This window comes from Suncus etruscus, chromosome 12 (assembly GCF_024139225.1).
Source record: "Suncus etruscus isolate mSunEtr1 chromosome 12, mSunEtr1.pri.cur, whole genome shotgun sequence".
Taxonomy (NCBI): domain Eukaryota; kingdom Metazoa; phylum Chordata; class Mammalia; order Eulipotyphla; family Soricidae; genus Suncus; species Suncus etruscus.
This window is the reverse complement of record NC_064859.1, coordinates 22,559,422-22,580,223: the sequence shown is the minus strand read 5'-3', so window position 1 is coordinate 22,580,223 and position 20,802 is coordinate 22,559,422. Positions and strand designations below refer to the sequence as shown.

Below are 20,802 nucleotides of genomic sequence, written 5' to 3'. Positions count from 1 at the left end.
GCATCATAGGGTATGGCCATAAAGAGCAAAAAGAAAAAAAAGAGGAAAAAAGGAGAAAGGAAAAAAAGAGAAAGGAAAAAAGAGAAAGGGAAGGGAAGGGAAGGGAAGGGAAGGGAAGGGAAGAAGGGAAGGGAAGAAGGGAAGGGAAGGGAAGAGAAGGGAAGGAAAGGAAAAAGGAAACTGTACAAACTACTTTTTCAGATTCAGATGATAATGCCTGAAATTAGAAGTGAATTTCAAACAGGCATAAATTAAAATTTTTAACATGTGGAAATTGAACAGTGGGTCAGAAATAAAATAGAGGAACTCAAATGATTCCTGGAAACAAGAATGAAGACACAAATTATCAGAATTTGTGAGACACAGCAAAAGCAGTACTAAAAGGAAAATTTATAGCTTTATAAGCATTCATCAGGAAGAAATAGCTTAATGATACAACTTAATAAATTGAAAGTGATAAACAAAATGAATCAAAAGTAGGTAAGTAGAAGGAAATAACAAAACTTAGAGAAGAAATTTTTTTGTTCTGTTTTTTGTTTGTTTTGATTTGGTTTCTAGGCCACACCTGGTGATGCTCAGGGGTTACTCCTATGTGCTCAGAAATCGCTCCTGGCTCCAGGGGACCATATGAGATGCCAGGGATCAAACCCAAATCTTGGATTGGATGCATGCAAGGCAAACATCATACTGCTGTGCTAATGCGCTGGCCCCTGAGCAGAAATAAATGAAGTAGAAATCCAAAGAAATAGCCAAAGAAAAAAAGATCAATGAAAGCAAAAGTTGGTTCTCAGAAAGTATCAACAAAATTGATAAACCACTATCAAGACTCACAAAGAAAGAGAAAGAGAGAGAAATTTAATAAACTGAATTATAAATAATAAGGGGAAAGGGGAGAGCACATACAAAGGAAACTACAAAACACTGCTTCAGGAAATAAAAGAGGACACAAAGAAATGGAGACACATACCCTGTTCATGGATTGGGAAGATTAATGTAATTAAAATGGCAATACTCCCCAAAGCATTGCACAGATTTAAGGTGATTTCTCTTAGGATACCCTTTACATTCTTCAAAGAAGTGGGTCAAACACTCCTGAAATTTATTTAGAACAATAAACGCCCACAAATAGCTAAAACAACTCTTAGGAAAAAATATAGGTGGCATAGTTTTCTGCAACTTTTAAATTGTTCTACAAAGCAATAATCACCAAAACAGCATGGTATTGGAATAAAGACAGACCCTCATATCAATGGAATAGACTTGAATATTTGGAAAATATTCCCCAGACATACAATCAATTAATCTTTGATAAAGGGGCAAGAAACGGAAAATGGAGCAAGGAAAGCCTTTTCAACAAGTGGTGTTGGGACAACGGGTCAGCCACATGCAAAAAATCGAACTCAGAACTCCATCTAACACCCTTCACAAAGGTCAAATCCTAATAGATTAAAGAACTTAGTATCAGACCTGGAACCATAAGGGATATGAAAAACACGAAGGTAAGATATTCCATGACATTAAGACTAAAGCCATCTTCAAGGAGAAAAACACCATTGTCCAAATAAGTAGAAGCAAAATAAACAAATGGGACTATATTAAACTGAGAAGCTTCTGAACCTCAAAGGAAATAGGGATGACAATACAAAGACCATACACACAATGGGTAAAATTATTTACCAATACCCATCAGACAAGGGGCTAATATCTAAGATATACAAGGTACTGACAGAACTTAATAAGAAAAAATCTAACTCCATACGGAGACAAAATGAACAGACACTTCTTTAAAGAAGAAATGCAAATGGCCAAGGACACATAAAAAAAATGCTCCACATCACTAATCATCAGAGAGATGCAAATCAAAACAATAAAGAGGTACCATCACGCCATCAGAAACAGGCACACGTCACAAAGAACAAGAACAATCAGTACTGGCGAGGATGTGGAGAGAAAGGAACTCTCTCATTCACTGATGGTGGGAATGCATCTAGTCCAGCTTTTATGTAAAACAATATAGAGTTTCCTCAGAAAAATGGAAATTGAGCTCCCATAGGATCCAGCTATATCACTCCTAGGGATATACCCTAGGATCACAAATACACAATACAAAAATACCTTCTGCCCACCTATATTGATTGCAATGCTATTTATAATAGCCAGAATCTGGAAATAAACCAGATGTTCAACAACAGATGAATGGCTAAAAAAACTGTGGTACATATACATAATAATATACATATACATACTATGCAGCCATCAGAAAAATGAAGGCAAGAAATTTTCCTATACATGGATGAACATGGAAACTATTATACTGAGTGAAATAAGTCAGAGGGAGATAGACACAGAATAGTCTCACTCATCTATGGGTTTTAAGAAAAATAAATGACATTATTGTAATATCAAGAGACAATAGAGATGAGGGCTGGAAAGACCGGACAACTATATGAAGCTTACCAAAAGGTGGTGAGTGCCATGAGAGAAATAACTAAACTAATAACTAGAGTGACAATGGTATTGAGTGAGTAAAATAGAATACCTGTCTCTAATAGAAGCAGGGAAGAGGAGGAAGATGTGGAAGGCATTGGTGGTGGAAACATTGCTCTCGTAAAGGGGGGGACAGTCTTTTTTTTTTTTTAATGAAACCCAACTACAAATACATTTGTAATCATGGTGCTTAAATAGAGATACTATTTTTTAAATGTCCAATACGACATTTTTCAGAAGGAGATATAAAAGAAAATCTTTCTTATAGTATGAACATTGTAATAAGAATTCAAATAATAAGCTTCAAAAGCTAGATTGTGATGCACATCTTCTTTGTGCAGAGAAGAAAGAATATGAATCATCACACACATGAAAATTCTGAGAAGATACGTCAGGAAAACTAGACTTTACCAGGAAGTTTACCACTGGGTAGGGTGGTGGGAAATCAGATAGGGAAGGGAACACTAGAACAATGCAAGAGGGAAACAATGACTGTCCCAGAGGCAGGTTGGGGGACAAATGGTGATATTCAAAGGAAGTGAACACTGGTGAACAGACAGGTATAATAAATGAATAATTTACATGTGAAACTCAATCATGAGTTTCTATGTAACTTTGTAACTCACAGTGATTCAATTAAAATTTTAAAAAGTTTAATTTAATAATGTAAATTTAAATTTAAAAATTAAAATTTAATTTAATTTAATTTAAAAAATAAAAGAAAGATAAAAAGAAGATTTCTTGGATATTTTATTTGACAGTTCTTTATGTACTGTTGTGGTGTTTCACCTTCTTTTTCCCCTTCAACTCTCAAATCAAGGATGAAAGCCTCTAGAAGGACTCTGCCCATTTCTGGAGTGTCTGATTCTTTTTTTTCTTTTTTTTCTCCAGGATATTACTTTTCTCTTCTTCAAACAAAACCACATAACTTGAACTATCTAGTCCCGCCTCCCAATTGGTGGGGGAGAGGAATAAGGGAGGTACCAAGACCAAATAGGTGTAAGACCATTAAGTAGTAAGCTAGGCACAGAGGGGACCACTTATTCTAGCAGCCCAGGGGGTAAGGGAAGAAGATATGAGAAGAAGGATGGGAACAGAGGTGGAGGGAGGACAATTCGGTGATGGGAATTCCCCTGATTTTAATATGTACCTAAAATATTATTGTCAACAATATGTAAGCCACTATGATTAAAATAAAAATTATATTTAATAAAAAAATAAGATTTCATCAGGTTAAACGAGACAGCACAGTGGTAGAATACATGCTAAACATGAATAATGTCTTTAGTTTGATCCTCAACAACATATGACTCCCAAAATTATTCAGAAGTATTTAGAATAGAGTAGAGATGACCTGATGACCTATAAAGAGGAAAAAAGTTGAATAAACTGTAACCAGCTGATCTGGATGCTATGAACCTGACATTTATTCAAAGAAACAAACTACAGATACTACTACTTTGAGGATGAATATTTTACAAAAATTCTTTGGGACATCCCAATTATACTGTTAAATTCTATATCATAATGTAGGTCATGGTAAGAAATTCTAAGTCATACATCAGGCTAATTATTATATCTGAGAGACTTTATGCATAAACAAATGTGTTCATATATATGCACATTCACACACACAAACTATAATTTCTCACCTGAAAATACCTGCCCACTTCTTTAGCAGAGTTTCACTATACTGATCTCTGATTTCTAACAGCATGTCAAAAAGCTGATTTACAGGAAAACCATATACCTGAAACAAAATTTAAGATAGCTTCATTTTCAAAGTAAATGCTTTTTAACAACGTGCAATATTTGATGTCAAAAAATTGTCTTTTTGTTGTTCATTGTTCAAAAAATTTAAATAAAATGATATGAGACACTTTTTCATTCCCATCTGGAATTTAGTGTTTAATTCCTAAGAGTTAAAAGACAAACCAAAATATTTAAATCAACCAGAATAAAATTTTTCCGTCTTAAAAAGTCAGGGTATACTGTCAGCTAAATTCTTCCTAGACTTCCTCTCTTTAAACACTTAGAAACCTCTGAGAGAAGGAAGTAGAATAGGAAGCACAAATTATCACACCCACTTCTAAAACTTACACATTCAATAAATTATATTGTTAAAATCAATTTTTATTATTATTTAAAAGAACATTAACAAATTCCAAACACTAGGAATAGTGGTACTTTCGAGATGGTTATAGTGTAGTAACATATACAATGAAGAGAAGTGAGGTTCTAGGCCTAAAATAAGCACAGTTATATAACTAATATAAGCTCAAATCTTTTTTTTTTTTTACAAACATGTTCATATTAGAGTTGTTTCAGGCATACAATATTTCAATACTCATACCACCCATTACCCATGTTCCCTTCCCTCCACCAGATTCACCTTTTTTTTTTTTAATTTTTTTTTTATTTAAACACCTTGATTACATACATGATTGTGTTTGGGTTTCAGTCATAAAAGGAACACCACCCATCACCAGTGCAACATTCCCATCACCCAAGTCCCAAATCTCCCTCCTCCCCCCCCAACCCCCGCCTGTACCCTAAACAGGCTCTACATTTCCCTCATACATTCTCAATATTAGGACATTTCAAAATGTAGTTATTTCTCTAACTAAACTCATCACTCTTTGTGGTGAGCTTCCTGAGGTGAGCTGGAACTTCCAGCTCTTTTCTCTTTTGTGTCTGAAAATTATTATTACAAGGGTGTCTTTCATTTTTCTTAAAACCCATAGATGAGTGAGACCATTCTGCGTTTTTCTCTCTCTCTCTGACTTATTTCACTCAGCATAATAGATTCCATGTACATCCATGTATAGGAAAATTTCATGACTTCATCTCTCCTGACAGCTGCATAATATTCCATTGTGTATATGTACCACAGTTTCTTTAGCCATTCGTCTGTTGAAGGGCATCTTGGTTGTTTCCAGAGTCTTGCTATGGTAAATAGAGCTGCAATGAATATAGGTGTAAGGAAGGGGTTTTTGTATTGTATTTTTGTGTTCCTAGGGTATATTCCTAGGAGTGGTATAGCTGGATCGTATGGGAGCTCGATTTCCAGTTTTTGGAGGAATCTCCATATCGCTTTCCATAAAGGTTGAACTAGACAGCATTCCCACCAGCAGTGGATAAGAGTTCCTTTCTCTCCACATCCCCGCCAACACTGTTGATTCTCATTCTTTGTGATGTGTGCCATTCTCTGTGGTGTGAGGTGGTATCTCATCGTTGTTTTGATTTGCATCTCCCTGATGATTAGTGATGTGGAACATTTTTTCATGTGTCTTTTGGCCATGCGTATTTCTTCTTTGTCAAAGTGTCTGTTCATTTCTTCTCCCCATTTTTTGATGGGGTTAGATGTTTTTTTCTTGTAAACTTCTGTCAGTGCCTTGTATATTTTGGAGATTAGCCCCTTATCTGATGGGTATTGGGTGAATAGTTTCTCCCACTCAGCGGGTGGCTCTTGTATCCTGGGCACTATTTCCTTTGAGGTGCAGAAGCTTCTCAGCTTAATATATTCCCATCTGTTAATCTCTGCTTTCACTTGCTTGGAGAGTGCAGTTTCCTCCTTGAAGATGCCTGTAATGTCCTGGAGTGTTTTGCCTATGTGCTGTTCTATATATCTTATGGTTTTGGGGCTGATATCGAGGTCTTTAATCCATTTGGATTTTACCTTTGTACATGATGTTAGCTGGGGGTCTAAGTTTAATTTTTTGCAAGTGGCTATCCAATTGTGCCAACACCACTTGTTGAAGAGGCTTTCCCTGCTCCATTTAGGATTTCCTGCTCCTTTATCAAAAATTAGATGGTTGTATCTCTGGGGAACATTTTCTGAGTATTCAAGCCTATTCCACTGATCTGAGGACCTATCCTTATTCCAATACCATGCTGTTTTGATAATTGTTGCTTTGTAGTACAGTTTAAAGTTGGGAAAAGTAATTCCTCCCATATTCTTTTTCCCAATGATTGCTTTAGCTATTCGAGGGTGTTTATTGTTCCAAATGAATTTCAAAAGTGTCTGATCCACTTCTTTGAAGAATGTCATGGGTATCTTTAGAGGGATGGCATTAAATCTGTATAATGCCTTGGGGAGTATTGACATTTTGATGATGTTAATCCTGCCAATCCATGAGCAGGGTATGTGTTTCCATTTCCGTGTGTCCTCTCTTATTTCTTGGAGCAGAGTTTTATAGTTTTCTTTGTATAGGTCCTTCACATTTTTAGTCAAGTTGATTCCAAGATATTTGAGTTTGTGTGGCACTATTGTGAATGGGGTTGTTTTCTTAATGTCCATTTCATCCTTATTACTATTGGTATATAGAAAGGCCATTGATTTTTGTGTGTTAATTTTGTAGCCTGCCACCTTGCTATATGAGTCTATTGTTTCTAGAAGCTTTTTGATAGAGTCTTTAGGGTTTTCTAAGTAGAGTATCATGTCATCTGCAAACAGTGAGAGCTTGACTTCTTCCTTTCCTATCTGGATTCCCTTGATATCCTTTTCTTGCCTAATCGCTATAGCAAGTACTTCCAGTGCTATGTTGAATAGGAGTGGTGAGAGAGGACAGCCTTGTCTTGTGCCAGAATTTAGAGGGAAGGCTTTCAGTTTTTCTCCATTGAGGATAATATTTGCCACTGGCTTGTGGTAGATGGCCTTCACTATATTGAGAAAGGTTCCCTCCATTCCCATCTTGCTGAGAGTTTTGATCAAGAATGGGTGTTGGACCTTATCAAATGCTTTCTCTGCATCTATTGATATGATCATGTGGTTTTTATTTTTCTTGTTATTGATGTTGTGTATTATGTTGATAGATTTACGGATGTTAAACCAGCCTTGCATTCCTGGGATGAAACCTACTTGATCGTAGTGGATGATCTTCTTAACGAGGCATTGAATCCTATTTGCCAGGATTTTGTTGAGGATCTTTGCATCTGCATTCATCAGTGATATTGGTCTGTAATTTTCTTTTTTGGTAGCGTCTCTGTCTGGTTTAGGTATCAAGGTGATGTTGGCTTCATAAAAGCTATTTGGAAGTGTTTCTGTTTGTTCAATTTCATGAAAGAGTCTTGCCAAGATTGGCAGTAGTTCCTCTTGGAAAGTTTGATAGAATTCATTAGTGAATCCATCTGGACCTGGGCTTTTGTTTTTCGGCAGACATTTGATTACTGTTTTAATTTCATCAATGGTGATGGGGGTGTTCAGATATGCTACATCCTCTTCCTTCAACCGTGGAAGACTATAAGAGTCCAAGAATTTATCCATTTCTTCCAGGTTCTCATTTTTAGTGGCGTAGAGTTTTTCAAAGTAGTTTCTGATTACCCTTTGAATCTCTGTCATATCAGTAGTGATCTCTCCTTTTTCATTCCTGATACGAGTTATCAAGTTTCTCTCTCTCTCTTTCTTTGTTAGGTTTGCCAGTGGTCTATCAATCTTGTTTATTTTTTCAAAGAACCAACTTCTGCTTTCGTTGATCTTTCGGATTGTTTTTTGAGTTTCCACTTCGTTGATTTCTGCTCTCAGCTTTGTTATTTCCTTCTGTCTTCCTATTCTTGGGTCCTTTTGTTGAGCATTTTCTAGTTCTATTAGCTGTGTCATTAAGCTACTCAGGTAAGCTCCTTCTTCCTTCCTGATGTGTGCTTGCAAAGATATAAATTTTCCTCTCAGTACTGCTTTTGCTGTGTCCCATAAGTTCTGAGAGTTTGTGTCTTTATTGTCATTTGTTTCCAGGAACCTTTTTATTTCCTCCTTGATTTCATCTCGGACCCACTGGTTATTGAGCATGAGGCTGTTTAACTTCCAGGTGTTAAAGTGTTTCTTCTGAGTCCCTTTGGAGTTCACAAATAATTTCAGAGCCTTGTGGTCAGCGAAGGTAGTCTGCAAAATTTCTATCCTCTTGATCTTATGGAGGTATGTTTTATGTGCCAGCATGTAGTCTATCCTGGAGAATGTCCCATGTACATTGGAGAAGAATGTGTATCCAGGTTTCTGGGGATGGAGTGTCCTATATATATCCACTAGGCCTCTTTCTTCCATTTCTCTCCTCAGGTCTAGTATATTCTTGTTGGGTTTCAGTCTGGTTGACCTGTCCAGTGTTGACAAAGCCGTGTTAAGGTCCCCCACAATTATTGTGTTGTTGTTGATATTATTTTTCAGATTTGTCAACAGTTGTATTAAATATTTTGCTGGCCCCTCATTCGGTGCATATATGTTTAGGAGAGTGAATTCTTCCTGCTCTACGTACCCCTTGATTAATATAAAATGTCCGTCTTTGTCCCTTACAACCTTCCTGAGTATAAAGTTTGCATTATCTGATATTAGTATGGCCACTCCAGCTTTTTTATGGGTGTTGTTTGCTTGGATAACTTTTCTCCAGCCTTTTATTTTGAGTCTATGTTTGTTCTGACTATTCAGGTGCGTTTCTTGTAGGCAGCAGAAGGTTGGATTGAGTTTTTTGATCCATTTAGCCACTCTGTGTCTCTTAACTGGTGCATTTAGTCCATTGACGTTGAGAGAAAGAATTGTCCTGGGATTTAACGCCATCTTTATTTCAAAATTTGGTGTGTCTTTTGGGTAGTCTTGTCTTAGATTAGGTCTTTCAGTTTTTCTCTTAAGACTGGTTTTGTGTCTGTGAAGTTTCTGAGCTGTTTTTTGTCTGTGAAACCATGTATTCTTCCATCAAACTGGAAAGTGAGTTTTGCTGGGTATAGTATTCTGGGTGAAGCATTCATTTCATTCAGTCTTGTCACAATATCCCACCACTGCTTTCTGGCATTGAGCGTTTCTGGTGACAGGTCTGCTGTAAATCTCAGGGAAGCTTGCTTGAACATGATTTCCCCTTTTGATCTTGCTGTTTTCAGAATTCTGTCTCTATCTGTGGGATTTGTCATTGTGACTAGGATGTGTCTTGGGGTGGTTTTTCTGGGGTCTCTTTTGGTTGGTACTCTTCGGGCATGCAGGATTTGATCACATATATTCTTTAGCTCTGGAAGTTTCTCTTTAATGATGTTCTTGACCATTGATTCTTCCTGGAAATTTTCTTCCTGGGTCTCTGGGACTCCAATGATTCTTAAGTTGTTTCTGTTGATCTTATCATAGACTTCTATTTTCGTCTGTTCCCATTCTTTGACTAATTTTTCCATTGTCTGCTCATTTGCTTTAAGTTTTTTGTCCAATCTCTCCTGCTGTATGGAATTGTTATGTATCTCATCTTCCACAGCACCAAGTCTATTCTCAGCTTCTGATACCCTGTCCCAGAGCTTATCCATTTTGTCATTCACTTCGTTTACTGACTTTTTCAGTCCTGTTAGTTGACATGTTATTTCAGTTTGGAGTTTTGTCATTTCTGCCTTCATATTTTCTTGGTTCTTATTAGTGTTCTGTTCAACTCGATCCATGGTTTCTTGGAGTCTGTTGAGCACCTTCCATATTGCTAGTCTGAAGTCCTTTTCTGAGAGGTTGATTAGTTGTTCAGTCATTATCTGGTCCTCAGAATTGTCATCTTCATTCTCTATGTCTGATGCTGGCCTGCGTTGTTTCCCCATTGTCACACTTGTATTGTGGGTTTTTCTACGTGTTGTAGTGGTATTCATTGTCTATATGATATAGGCAGCACACTCCTCTGGCTCCTCCCTTTCTGGATGGTCTGACTTGCCTCTAAGGGAGGGGAGTCCTCCGTGGATGAAGCCTCACACTGGGACAAATCTTAGGCCCGAGCATGCAACAGAGAAGACAGTCCAGAGAGAAATGTTTGCTTCTGTGATATCGCGCCGTTCTTAGTGTGATTTTTCCTTCTTGTTGCAATGGAGTTCTTTCCTTAGAAAGAGTGCACGGCCGCGTAGCGAAGCGGAGCAGCCGTGCTCCTCTGAGCCTCTTTTTGCCCCACTCGCAAGAGTTTCACGCAAGAGGACAGTAGACAGACATAGACAGGTCACACTCACAGTCTTTCACAGCTGAGCCCCACTGGGCCGGTGTACTTTTGCGGATTTTCCCCGCCTGGTGTCACACACAGGGAGCCAGCTTTTGCAAAGGTTAGCCGGTTTTTATGCTCTGAAGTCCCTCCCTGAAAATGGCGTCTGGGCGAGCGAGGTTTCTGGAGGCTCTTTTTGCCCCACTCGCAAGAGTTTCACGCAAGAGGACAGTAGACAGACATAGACAGGTCACACTCACAGTCTTTCACAGCTGAGCCCCACTGGGCCGGTGTACTTTCGCGGATTTTCCCCGCCTGGTGTCACACACAGGGAGCCACATAAGCTCAAATCTTAAAATTATTTTGCTGCATTAAAAAAACCCCAAAGTCACATAGATAGCATATCTGAATTATTAAAATTTTAAAACTATATTAATAAATGGTAAATTAATTGATTTGTTTAGAATGGGGAAGTGGTGATAATTCTCTATGAGACACAAAAGATCAGGGTGATGAGCAGAAAATGTGAAAAAGAGAAAAACCATCTAGCTGTAAGAAATGAAGAAAAATATTTTAAAGACACTCATTTAGGCTTAGAAGGATAATGGATGGGTCCAGAGAGATAGCACAGCAGTGTTTGCCTTGCAAGCAGCCGATCCAGGACCAAAGGTGGTTGGTTCGAATCCCGGTGTCCCATATGGTCCCCCGTGCCTGCCAGGAGCTATTTCTGAGCAGACAGCCAGGAGTAACTCCTGAGCACCGCCGGGTGTGGCCCAAAAACCAAAAAAATAAAAAAATAAAAAAAATAAATAAAGAAGAATGGAAAAAACTATTAAAGGATGAAATACTAGGGTTGGAGTGATAGTATAGTGGGTAGGGTATTTGCCTTGCATGTAACTGGGCTCAATTCCCAGCATTTCATATAGTGCCCCTGATAGACATCCAGGTGTAATTCCTGAGTGCAGAGCCAGGAGTAATTCTTGAAGGTATGGAAGAAAGAAATGGGAGGGAGGGAAGGAGAGAGGAAGAGGGAGAGAAAGAAGGAGGGAGAATGGGAGTAGAGGAAAGAGGGAAGGAAGGAAGGAAGGAAGGAAGGAAGGAAGGAAGGAAGGAAGGAAGGAAGGAAGGAAGGAAGGAAGGAAGGAAGGAAGGAAGGAAGGAAGGAAGGAAGGAAGGAAGGAAGGAAGGAAGGAAGGAAGGAAGGAAAGAAGGAAGGAAGGAAATATAAGAGAGAGTGAGAAAGGGAAAAGGGAGAGAGAAAAGAAAAAACTAGTTATATAAACAATATATTTATACTCTATAGAAACAGAATTTACAAACCTGAAGTGTGTCAGCAAAAAGCACAATGAGGTTCTTCAAATCTAATACGAGGTTTGGATCAGAGCAGTAAGACTAAAATTAAAAAAATATGAAGAGGAAAATATTTTAATCATTAAATATAAATCTAAACTATGTATTTAATACTTTTCTAGTAAATTCTCACTATAAAAGTTCCAAAATTTGCTTGGCTTCAGTTTACATTGGGGAAGAGTGAAGTCAAGATTTTAATAGGTCAAAAGCTACAATTCTAACAGAAATTTATTTATTTTTAGGATGTGTAAGAGGCTTTTACAGGGTATATATTAGCTCTTCACTGATTATATTTTGGCAAATAACATTTTTCACTACATAACCGACTCTTCCCACTCTTTACAGAGGGCAGTTCTTGTAGTTTTAATGTGCGAATTTCTCTTACTTGTGCCATCTGTATTTTAGTTAGGATCTAGCTAATTAGGTTCTTCCATATCTTAAATCATGAAGATATTTTCTGGTATTATTTTTTTAAAAGATCTAAGTTTGGGGGCTGGAGAGATAGCATGGAGGTAAGGCATTTGCCTTGCATGCAGAACGATGGTGGTTTGAATCACAGCATCCCAGATGGTCCCCTGAGCCTGCCAGGAGTGATTTCTGAGTGTAAAGCCAGGAGTAACCCCTGAGTGCCACCTCCAGGTGTGACCCAAAAATAAAAACAAATCAAAAAAACAAATAAATAAAAAACGATCTAAGTTTGAGTCTGGAGAGAGAGCACAGAGGAAAACATGCTTCCAATACATGCAGCCAACTCTGGTTTGGTTTGATTTCAGCACTACATATGGTCCATAAATTATTTCTATTTGCTACAGAAAAGTTATTCTATTTGTGTACTGACCTCAAATATTTTACAGCTCTTAATATGTGTGTTCACTTTTTACAATAAAGAGTTAGGTGATCAATACATACAACTGTTCTTGCTAAGCAAATGACATTTTAGATCTATTTCTCAAGAAACAAGCACTCACTTAAACTGAGCCATAAAAAGACAGTGTAAATAAAGTATTACAGAATTGGTATTATTTTTCCATGCAACTGGTAAGTTGGTAAGCAGTTGGCTAGCCAAGCTCTTTGGGAAGGAGAACTCATAACTTACCTTATGCTTTTCCTAGTACATTCCAGTTCATTGTATTAGTTATTTACAAAGTTTTAGAATGCCTATATTTCATAAAGAATATATATACTATTTGACAATGTACTATTTTATTTTCCCATGTCCAGTAGCTAATTTGAATTGTGAAATTCAAAGAAATTTTTTAAGACATTTGTCTACCAGATGGTATTTTATAGATCTTTTCTTTTCAATTCATTTACTATTATTTTAATGAGAATTTGGTTAGGGATACTAGTTATATATAAATGCCCTCTGATTCAAACCAATAACGTGTGGAGAGGCAGAATGGTCATGGATGTGGGATATATAAAATCACTACCTTAATACATTGCACAGCTTTGATTACTTATCACATAATGAGAAAAAATATCCAACATGTATTATACACAGATTATAAAGGCCACATATTATCATACATAATTTTGTTGTTTATTTCCCTGCCACTGGGGGAAAATTTTATTTTAATAAACTTTTAATTCTTTTTTTTTTTTTTTTTGTATTTTTAAGCCACACCCGTTTGATGCTCAGGGACTACTCCTGGCTAAGTGCTCAGAAATTGCCCCTGGCTTGAGGGGACCATATGGGGTGCCGGGGGATCAAACCTCGGTCCTTCCTTGTCTAGCGCTTGCAAGACAGACACCTCACCTCTAGTGCCACCTTGCCGGCCCCTTATTTTATTTTTTTTAATAAACTTTTAACTGAATGATCATAAGCTATAGCTACAAAGTTGCTCATGATTTGGTTTCAGTAATACAATATCTAACACCTATCCCTACAACAGTGCACATTTCCTGCCACCAATGTCCCCAGTTTCTTTTCTTTAAAAAATACCTTTCAATATTTGGAATGATATTTACCCAATTACTAACAATTTTAATAACATTTATTAGCAGTTCTTCATTATCAAAGTATTCCTGACATGAACTTTCCTTGATTTAATCATATTTTTTACTATATTGCTAAACTTGAATTCTGTCATATATTATGAAGTTCTTATTATATTTTGAAAGATTCATTGAGTGTACTGCACATATTAATATATGGAATAAAAGTTTCAGTTATTAGTTTATATAAAAATAATAATTTCATCATAAAGAATAATACAAAATAATGTCTCCACAGTTAGAAAATAAATCGATATTTTGAAAAGTAACAGTCTTTCAAAGATAGTGTTTGCTTTTGAGATTGTTTTATTGTTTGGATCATTCTTATTTTATTTTGCTTTCTGGGTAATATAACACAATATATAGAGTCATGAAATAGAATTAGAATCTGTGGTATCAACCACTCTGTCTCATAATGGATAAAATGGTTCAGTGAGTAAATGTGTGTGATGCTAACTTATTTTTAATAGCTTTGTAGAGATACAATTTCCATGCCATACAATTCACCCATCTAAAGTTTATAATTTAATAGCTTTTAATTTTTTGTATATTTGCAGTACATGCAAAGCATAACCACAGTTGATTTTAAAACATTTTTCTTCACCTCAAAAAGAAATCCAATACCCTTAATCTATAACTTCTTTACTCTACATAACTGCCTCTAAGCAACCACTAATGTACATTATGTCTCTAGATTGAGGCTGAAGTACTGATGAATGGAAGTATTTAACCATTTACTCTTCAGCTCAAAAGAATATCAAACAGTCCTACATAGGGAAACTACTTTTCCATCAATTTTCTCCATACTTTATAATCAGCTTTCATGGAAAGTATATCCTCCTCCTAAAGGATTCCTCCCTAAATTCCTGGTAAAAACTACTAGGAACTGCAATATGCAAAGTAAGTCCAAGGATGTGCCACAGTGTTGAAAGTATCTGCCTTACATGCAGGAAGCTGCATATTCAATGTTCAGCACCACCAAACACAGCATAGTGCAATCCCCAGTAATGGCAGTGTGATCTCTATAAGACAACCAGGAGTATGACCCAGTATACTGCAAACACATGTGCAATCCTTGGCACACCACAACCAAGTGTATTCAAGTACCACAACCTAGAGTGTAAGCACAAATATGTGAGCCTAGAGTAATGTGACCAAGTATATGAGCAGCACAAGCAGGTATGGAATAGAGTCAAGTGTGGGAGATAAGTGAAAGAAGTGTGACTAGAGTATGAGTTTTACATGCAGGTTGGTATTGATCACCAGTATTATATGATCCCCCAAAACTACCAGAAATGACACCAATGACTAAGTTGGTTACCAAACAACCTCTGAACACTATCAGGTGTGATCTCAAAACAAAACAAGTAAATAAAGAAATAACAAATAACTACTAATTATACCCGTACTAAATAATATTTGGTATATAAAATACTAAGTAAATATTACATACAATAAGACTAAAATTAAAATGTAGACAATTAAAAATCACAAATTTCAAAGTTAAATAAATTAAACTAGACACACAAAAATTAAATCTTGGAATTAAGTCTGGGAAAAGACTTAAACTGTGCTGAGAGAACTGCATAGTCATATACAAAAAAGAAATTGGATCCCTATATCACACCAGCCCCAAAAGTTAATTTATGGTTGATTAAGGATCTTGATAAATTTATCATAATCCATAAAATACAGAGGAAGACCAATAGAAATCACTAGGATATGAATTTCAGAAGTATTTTCAATGACTTGACTCTTGTCTATAATCTACTTCCAGAATAAACTATCAAAACTGCCAAAACTATCATCTATCAACTAAAATTTCTTCTACTGTCCCCCACACACATTATTTAACCTACTGATTAAATAATTGTCTTTGAATGGTAACAACTACCTTCTTTATTCTAACTTCCTATAATATTTTCCTAGTTTTCTATGTTCTCTCTCTATAAATTCATACATACATGTCATATATAATATATATCATAAATATGTATATATTTACAATATTTGTATATGTATAAATATTGCTTTGGGGGGCCATATTCAGTGGTGCTCAGGGTTTTCTCCTGGCTCTGCACTCAGTAATTATTCCTGGTGGTGCTTGAGGGACCATATGGAAAGCTGGGGATTGAACCCAGTTGGTTGCATGCAAGGCAAATGCCCTGCCATTGTGCTCTAGCTCCAGATCCTCTATATTTTAATCTTCTGGATTTCTTTCAATTGGCAATAATTCTTCCAAATTCATATCTTATATGTTATTAACTCAGTAACAGTTGGATGGTTTTAGTGCTACAGCACATGCCAAGCATATGGAAGATTTGATGCCCATCCAGGATCCTCAAGAACCACAACAGATATGGCATATTGGCCTCAAAGAACTAGTAGGCTATATTAACAGGTATAGTCACCCTAAAAATATAAAAGCAATATGCAAGAAAACAAAAAGATTTATGAAAAGTTATAAATGCCTTTTCAATTTAAAGTTAACAGAATTAGATAAACTACATTTTTGAAATTTTGAAATTTTCTTTTTTTTTTCTTTTTTTTCTTTTTTTTCAAATTTTGAAATTTTCAAAGTGTTCAATTATCTTTGATTAATTGTGCCCTATTATTCTTAAAACACTTCATATGAAAAAATCAAAACTCCTGTATTAAGCCAAATTACATGTTAATTATATTTAAAATATTCTTTCAATAATCTTTGCATAGGGGCCAGAATGATAGAACAGCAGGTAGGGCATTTTCCTTCCATGTGACCAATTAGAGTTTGATCCCCAGCATATCATATGGTTTCCTGAACCTTCCAGAATAGATTTTTAAGTACAGAGCCAGGAGTAACCTGTAAGGTGTATCCTCACCTCTCAATCTTCTTGTAACCTGACCTACAAGAAAGACCCTCCCATTTCTGGGAGGTAATAAAAGCCTTTGGCTGAAAGGGCAAAAGGAAGAGGATTTACCTGGATGGAGAAGTAGCAGGAGAAGAGATGGCTAAGGAGGCTAAGGAAGCTAAGATGCAAGGCAAGCTAAGGATGGCATGTGCTAAAATAGGTTTATAATATAGGCCACACATGATGGCCAGGGCAAATAATGCTGATATTTCTTGGAACCTGTGCGGATGATTTACTCGGGGCTGGTGAGGTGGCACTAAAGTTAAGGTGTCTGTCTTGCAAGCACTAGCCAAGGAAGGACCGCAGTTCGATCCCCCGGCATCCCATATGGTCCCCCCAAGCCAGAGGCAATTTCTGAGTGGCTTAAAAACAAAACAAAAACAAATCAAAGCACTAAAATACCAAAGAAAGTTTAGATATTAGCTCTAAATAAGGATGTCTCTTACATACCGAGTGAGTACGGAGTGCTGCGATGGTTTTTGAAAGTGCCATTTCCCACAGTTCATCGATGTAGGCTCTATTTACCAAGCCCTGGGTTGTATGTAATATATGATCTTCCACCACAAAAAAGCTAATTTGAGGAAAAAGGAAAGCACAGACATCAAAAATTACAGTTGATTATTACCTCCAGAATTTGACAACCATAAAGATCTGCCTTGAGGGACAGGAGCAAATAGTACAGGGGATACTTGACTTGCACACAACCAACTCAGATTCAATCCCCAGCACCCCATATGGTCCTGTGAAAAAGCCAGAAGCAATTTCTGAGTGCAGAGCCAGGAGTAACCCCTGAGCACTGCTAGGTATGGCCCGAAACAAAAAACTAACAGAAAAGAACTTCCATGAATTTTCTTTGGATTTAGAATTAAGTTCCTTACTATATTATCTTTTCAAATTCTACAAAAATTCAGGATTTCATTTCAATAAAATGTTAACTTACTTAGCTTTTAATTAGCAATCGAAAGCAAAGGAGAATATAAGTAAACTAATTTCATATATTAAAGCACCAGGGAAGGACCTTGAGAGGTAGCTCAGTAGAACATGCACTATGACGGAGCCCCAAAGTAGAGCTTCAGGTCCTGGAGCAACATCAGGTGTAGTTCTAGAGCATCTAACAGGTATGGGCCAAAATTACCCAAGTCAAAAAATAAATAAAAATGAAAACATCACGCCACAAATATATTTTAATTAATGTATTATGTACTAAAGTATATCTTTACCTATCTCATTTAAATGTCTGTACTATATTCAACATATACTAAAAAGAAGTTTGTGATATAACTTAAAAAAAAGAAAGAAAATTTAGGGGACAATTGAACCTATTTCCTTTTCATTTCAAATTCATCATTTTACGATTCAAAAAAAGTTGAATGTATTTAGGGTGTTTATTTGGGAACCGTATTCTACTATTATAAAAACTATAGGTGGGGGTGGCAAGTTATTTAGCCCATGAACTCATCTGGCATGCTGACTATTGTTACAAATATTGTTTCATTGGAGCATGGTACCATTGACTCATTTATACAATCAATAATCATAAAAGAGATGAATAGCTGTGACAAACTTCCTATAGCCTGCTAAGCCTAATACACTTCATTTTCAGGTTCTTTTAGAAAAAGTTTGCCTACTTTTGCTCATTATTTGGTTCCATTTAATAAGAATGAAGAAATAAAACATCAAATTTAACAAGATCACAAATGAATATTTTTCACCTTTTCGGACACAGCACATTCCAATCATATAATATAATATTAAAATCAATAAGGCATGCCTCTGAAACCATAAAAAAATAAAACTACAGTTGGTATTTAAAAAAATTATTTCCCCAAGAAAACTAAATTCTTGCAGTTCTTACAAGTTATGTGCTAGATATATAAATTCATATGTATCTACATATATACCTACCCTACAATTTGATTAAAATATTTCCTGTAGCCATCTAAAGTTTCATGCTGCAATAAAATAAAGAAAAGTGTTATCCTTTTGCTTCAATACATTAAGACAAAAATTCATATAATTTACTTAACTTCTCAAGGCCCAGTTTCCAAGACTATGAGGCAATAGGGTTAGTACGAAACGAGGCATGTATAACACTCAGAAAAAAAAAAAAACACATAGAAATCAATAAATGTTCATTACTAAGACACCTCCGACTATAACAAAATAAGCAAGTAGGTAAAGGCTGCAGTCCAAGTCAACAGTGTGTGCCTGCACCTGAGAGGTCTTGGATTCAATCCATGGCATATCCTCCCAACATCTCCAGGAGTGACCCCAGAGCCTCTAAATATCCTGAGTGTGACCCCACAGCAATTACAAAGGGGGATGGAGAAGCATATATTCGATAAGTTTAAAAGACCCAAAGAAGAGTAAAAAAGTGAGAGAATTAGAGCTGGTATCCTACCATGTTAGATGGAGGCTGCAGCACCAAACGGGCCTGTTTTCGCCTCTGTTTCCGGTAGTAGTTCTCAAATGTTTCACGGGCACCCTGTGAAATAAATGAAATAAATGAAAGGACAATTTTGCCAAGTACTGTATTATCCCATGTGAAAAGACAAGCTGTAGTTGAGGAAGCCACACATTTCCAAAAAAATCTGGCTTTTTTGGTGGGGTAGGTCACACCCAGCAGCACTCAGGGGTTTCTTCTGGCTCTACACTCAGAAATCACCCTTGGCAAGCTCGGGGACCATGCGGGATGCTGGGATTCAAACTCAGATCTATCCCAGGTTAGGCATGTGCAAGGCAAAGGCCTTACTGCAGTGCTATCTCTCCGGCCCCAAATCTGCCTTTTTAATCATAATATTCACCAAAATAATAATAAATAAAACTAACATTAATTTAAACCTGATTAAAAATCCCCTAGGAGTTGATACAAAGAGGAAACTGCCAGAACTCAACTGCCAATATATATACCAAACCAGGTTTCTGAATCAATAATCACAAACTCACAAGAATTAAGTCAAACTAATGTTTTCATAGGCTATAACAACAATTGAGAAAATGTTTATCAAAAATAGCAATCAGTAGATTCAAGAAGGAAAATATCCAGAAGAAAAGATAGTCTCAAGTGAATCATGAGCAAAGGGGCAAAGAGAGGCCAAAAAAGGGGGGGGGGGGCCAGTAACTGAAAACAGTAAATCAGTCTTCTCAAAGAGAATATAATCTAGCACAGGGTTAACACTGAAAAAGAATCAAGGCCATAAGAATCCTTGGTGCCATTCCCACGTTTCATTTAGCATTTCAGAATTTACTGTGGAAGGTAACAGCTGACTTATGAGCTCTGTAACAGGGTTGAATTATGTCCTTTCAACATTTCTGCCCTTCACAGGATTTCAGAAACTCACAAATGTAACTTGTTCAATTGAAGTAAATTCAGACTACATAAGGTGACCTTCAATTCAGTACAGCAGGTGTCCTTAAAACAAAAGGAGAAAAGAAAAGATAACACAAAGGGCTGAGCACATGCAAAGCATGTGTAGCACAGGAGGACCCAATACCACATCATCACATTGCACCCCCCACCATACCATCAGAAGCACTCCCTAAGCAAAGAATGTGGGGAGCCTCTGAGCACTGTTAGGTGTCACCCAAAACAATTAAACAACAAAACAAGAGGAGAAAACAGAAACATAATTGTAGAGAAAATATCCATGTATCTATGAGAGACTGTGGTCATGTGATTGCAAGCTAAGGACAGGATGCCAAGCTGGTCACCTCCAGAGGGGATAATAGAAGGCATGGAAAGATGGTCTCCAGAGTCTCAGAGGGACAAAGACCTTCTGTCACCACCTTCAATTTGGTCTTTTTCTGTCCAAAACTGTGGCAGAATTCAGCTCTATTGTTTTAAGACACACATTAGTGATATTTCATCACAATAGCCCTAAGAAAGTAACATAAGTGCAGATCTTTTCAAACTCTACTAATATTCATTACTGAATTTAACTCTTAATCTAGACTTTTTAAATATATAATGAAGAATTATATAGATTTAATGCAATACCTATAAGAATATCCATGACATTTTTTCAAAGCAGTGGATCAAAAAATCTTGAAATTCAAATATGGAACAATAAATGTTTAAGAATAGTTAAAGCAATTCTCAGGGGAAAGTTCACAGGCACCGCTTTCCCCAACCTTAAAGTGTACTTTAAAGCAGTAGTCATTAAAAC

At 36.6% G+C, this 20,802-nt stretch overlaps 1 protein-coding gene across 1 annotated transcript in view; it reads right to left on the bottom strand.

Annotated features, from left to right (window-relative positions):
* EXOC6B (exocyst complex component 6B) overlaps positions 1–20,802 on the bottom strand; it is a 604,019-nt gene that overhangs the window by 276,430 nt on the left and 306,787 nt on the right. The window contains exons 9-13 of the mRNA XM_049785045.1: positions 19,038–19,121; positions 18,542–18,588; positions 17,087–17,207; positions 11,718–11,789; positions 4,140–4,237 (exon numbers count right to left, since the gene is read on the bottom strand). Coding sequence (XP_049641002.1) covers positions 4,140–4,237; positions 11,718–11,789; positions 17,087–17,207; positions 18,542–18,588; positions 19,038–19,121 — 422 coding nt within the window. The remainder of the gene's footprint in view (positions 1–4,139; positions 4,238–11,717; positions 11,790–17,086; positions 17,208–18,541; positions 18,589–19,037; positions 19,122–20,802) is intronic.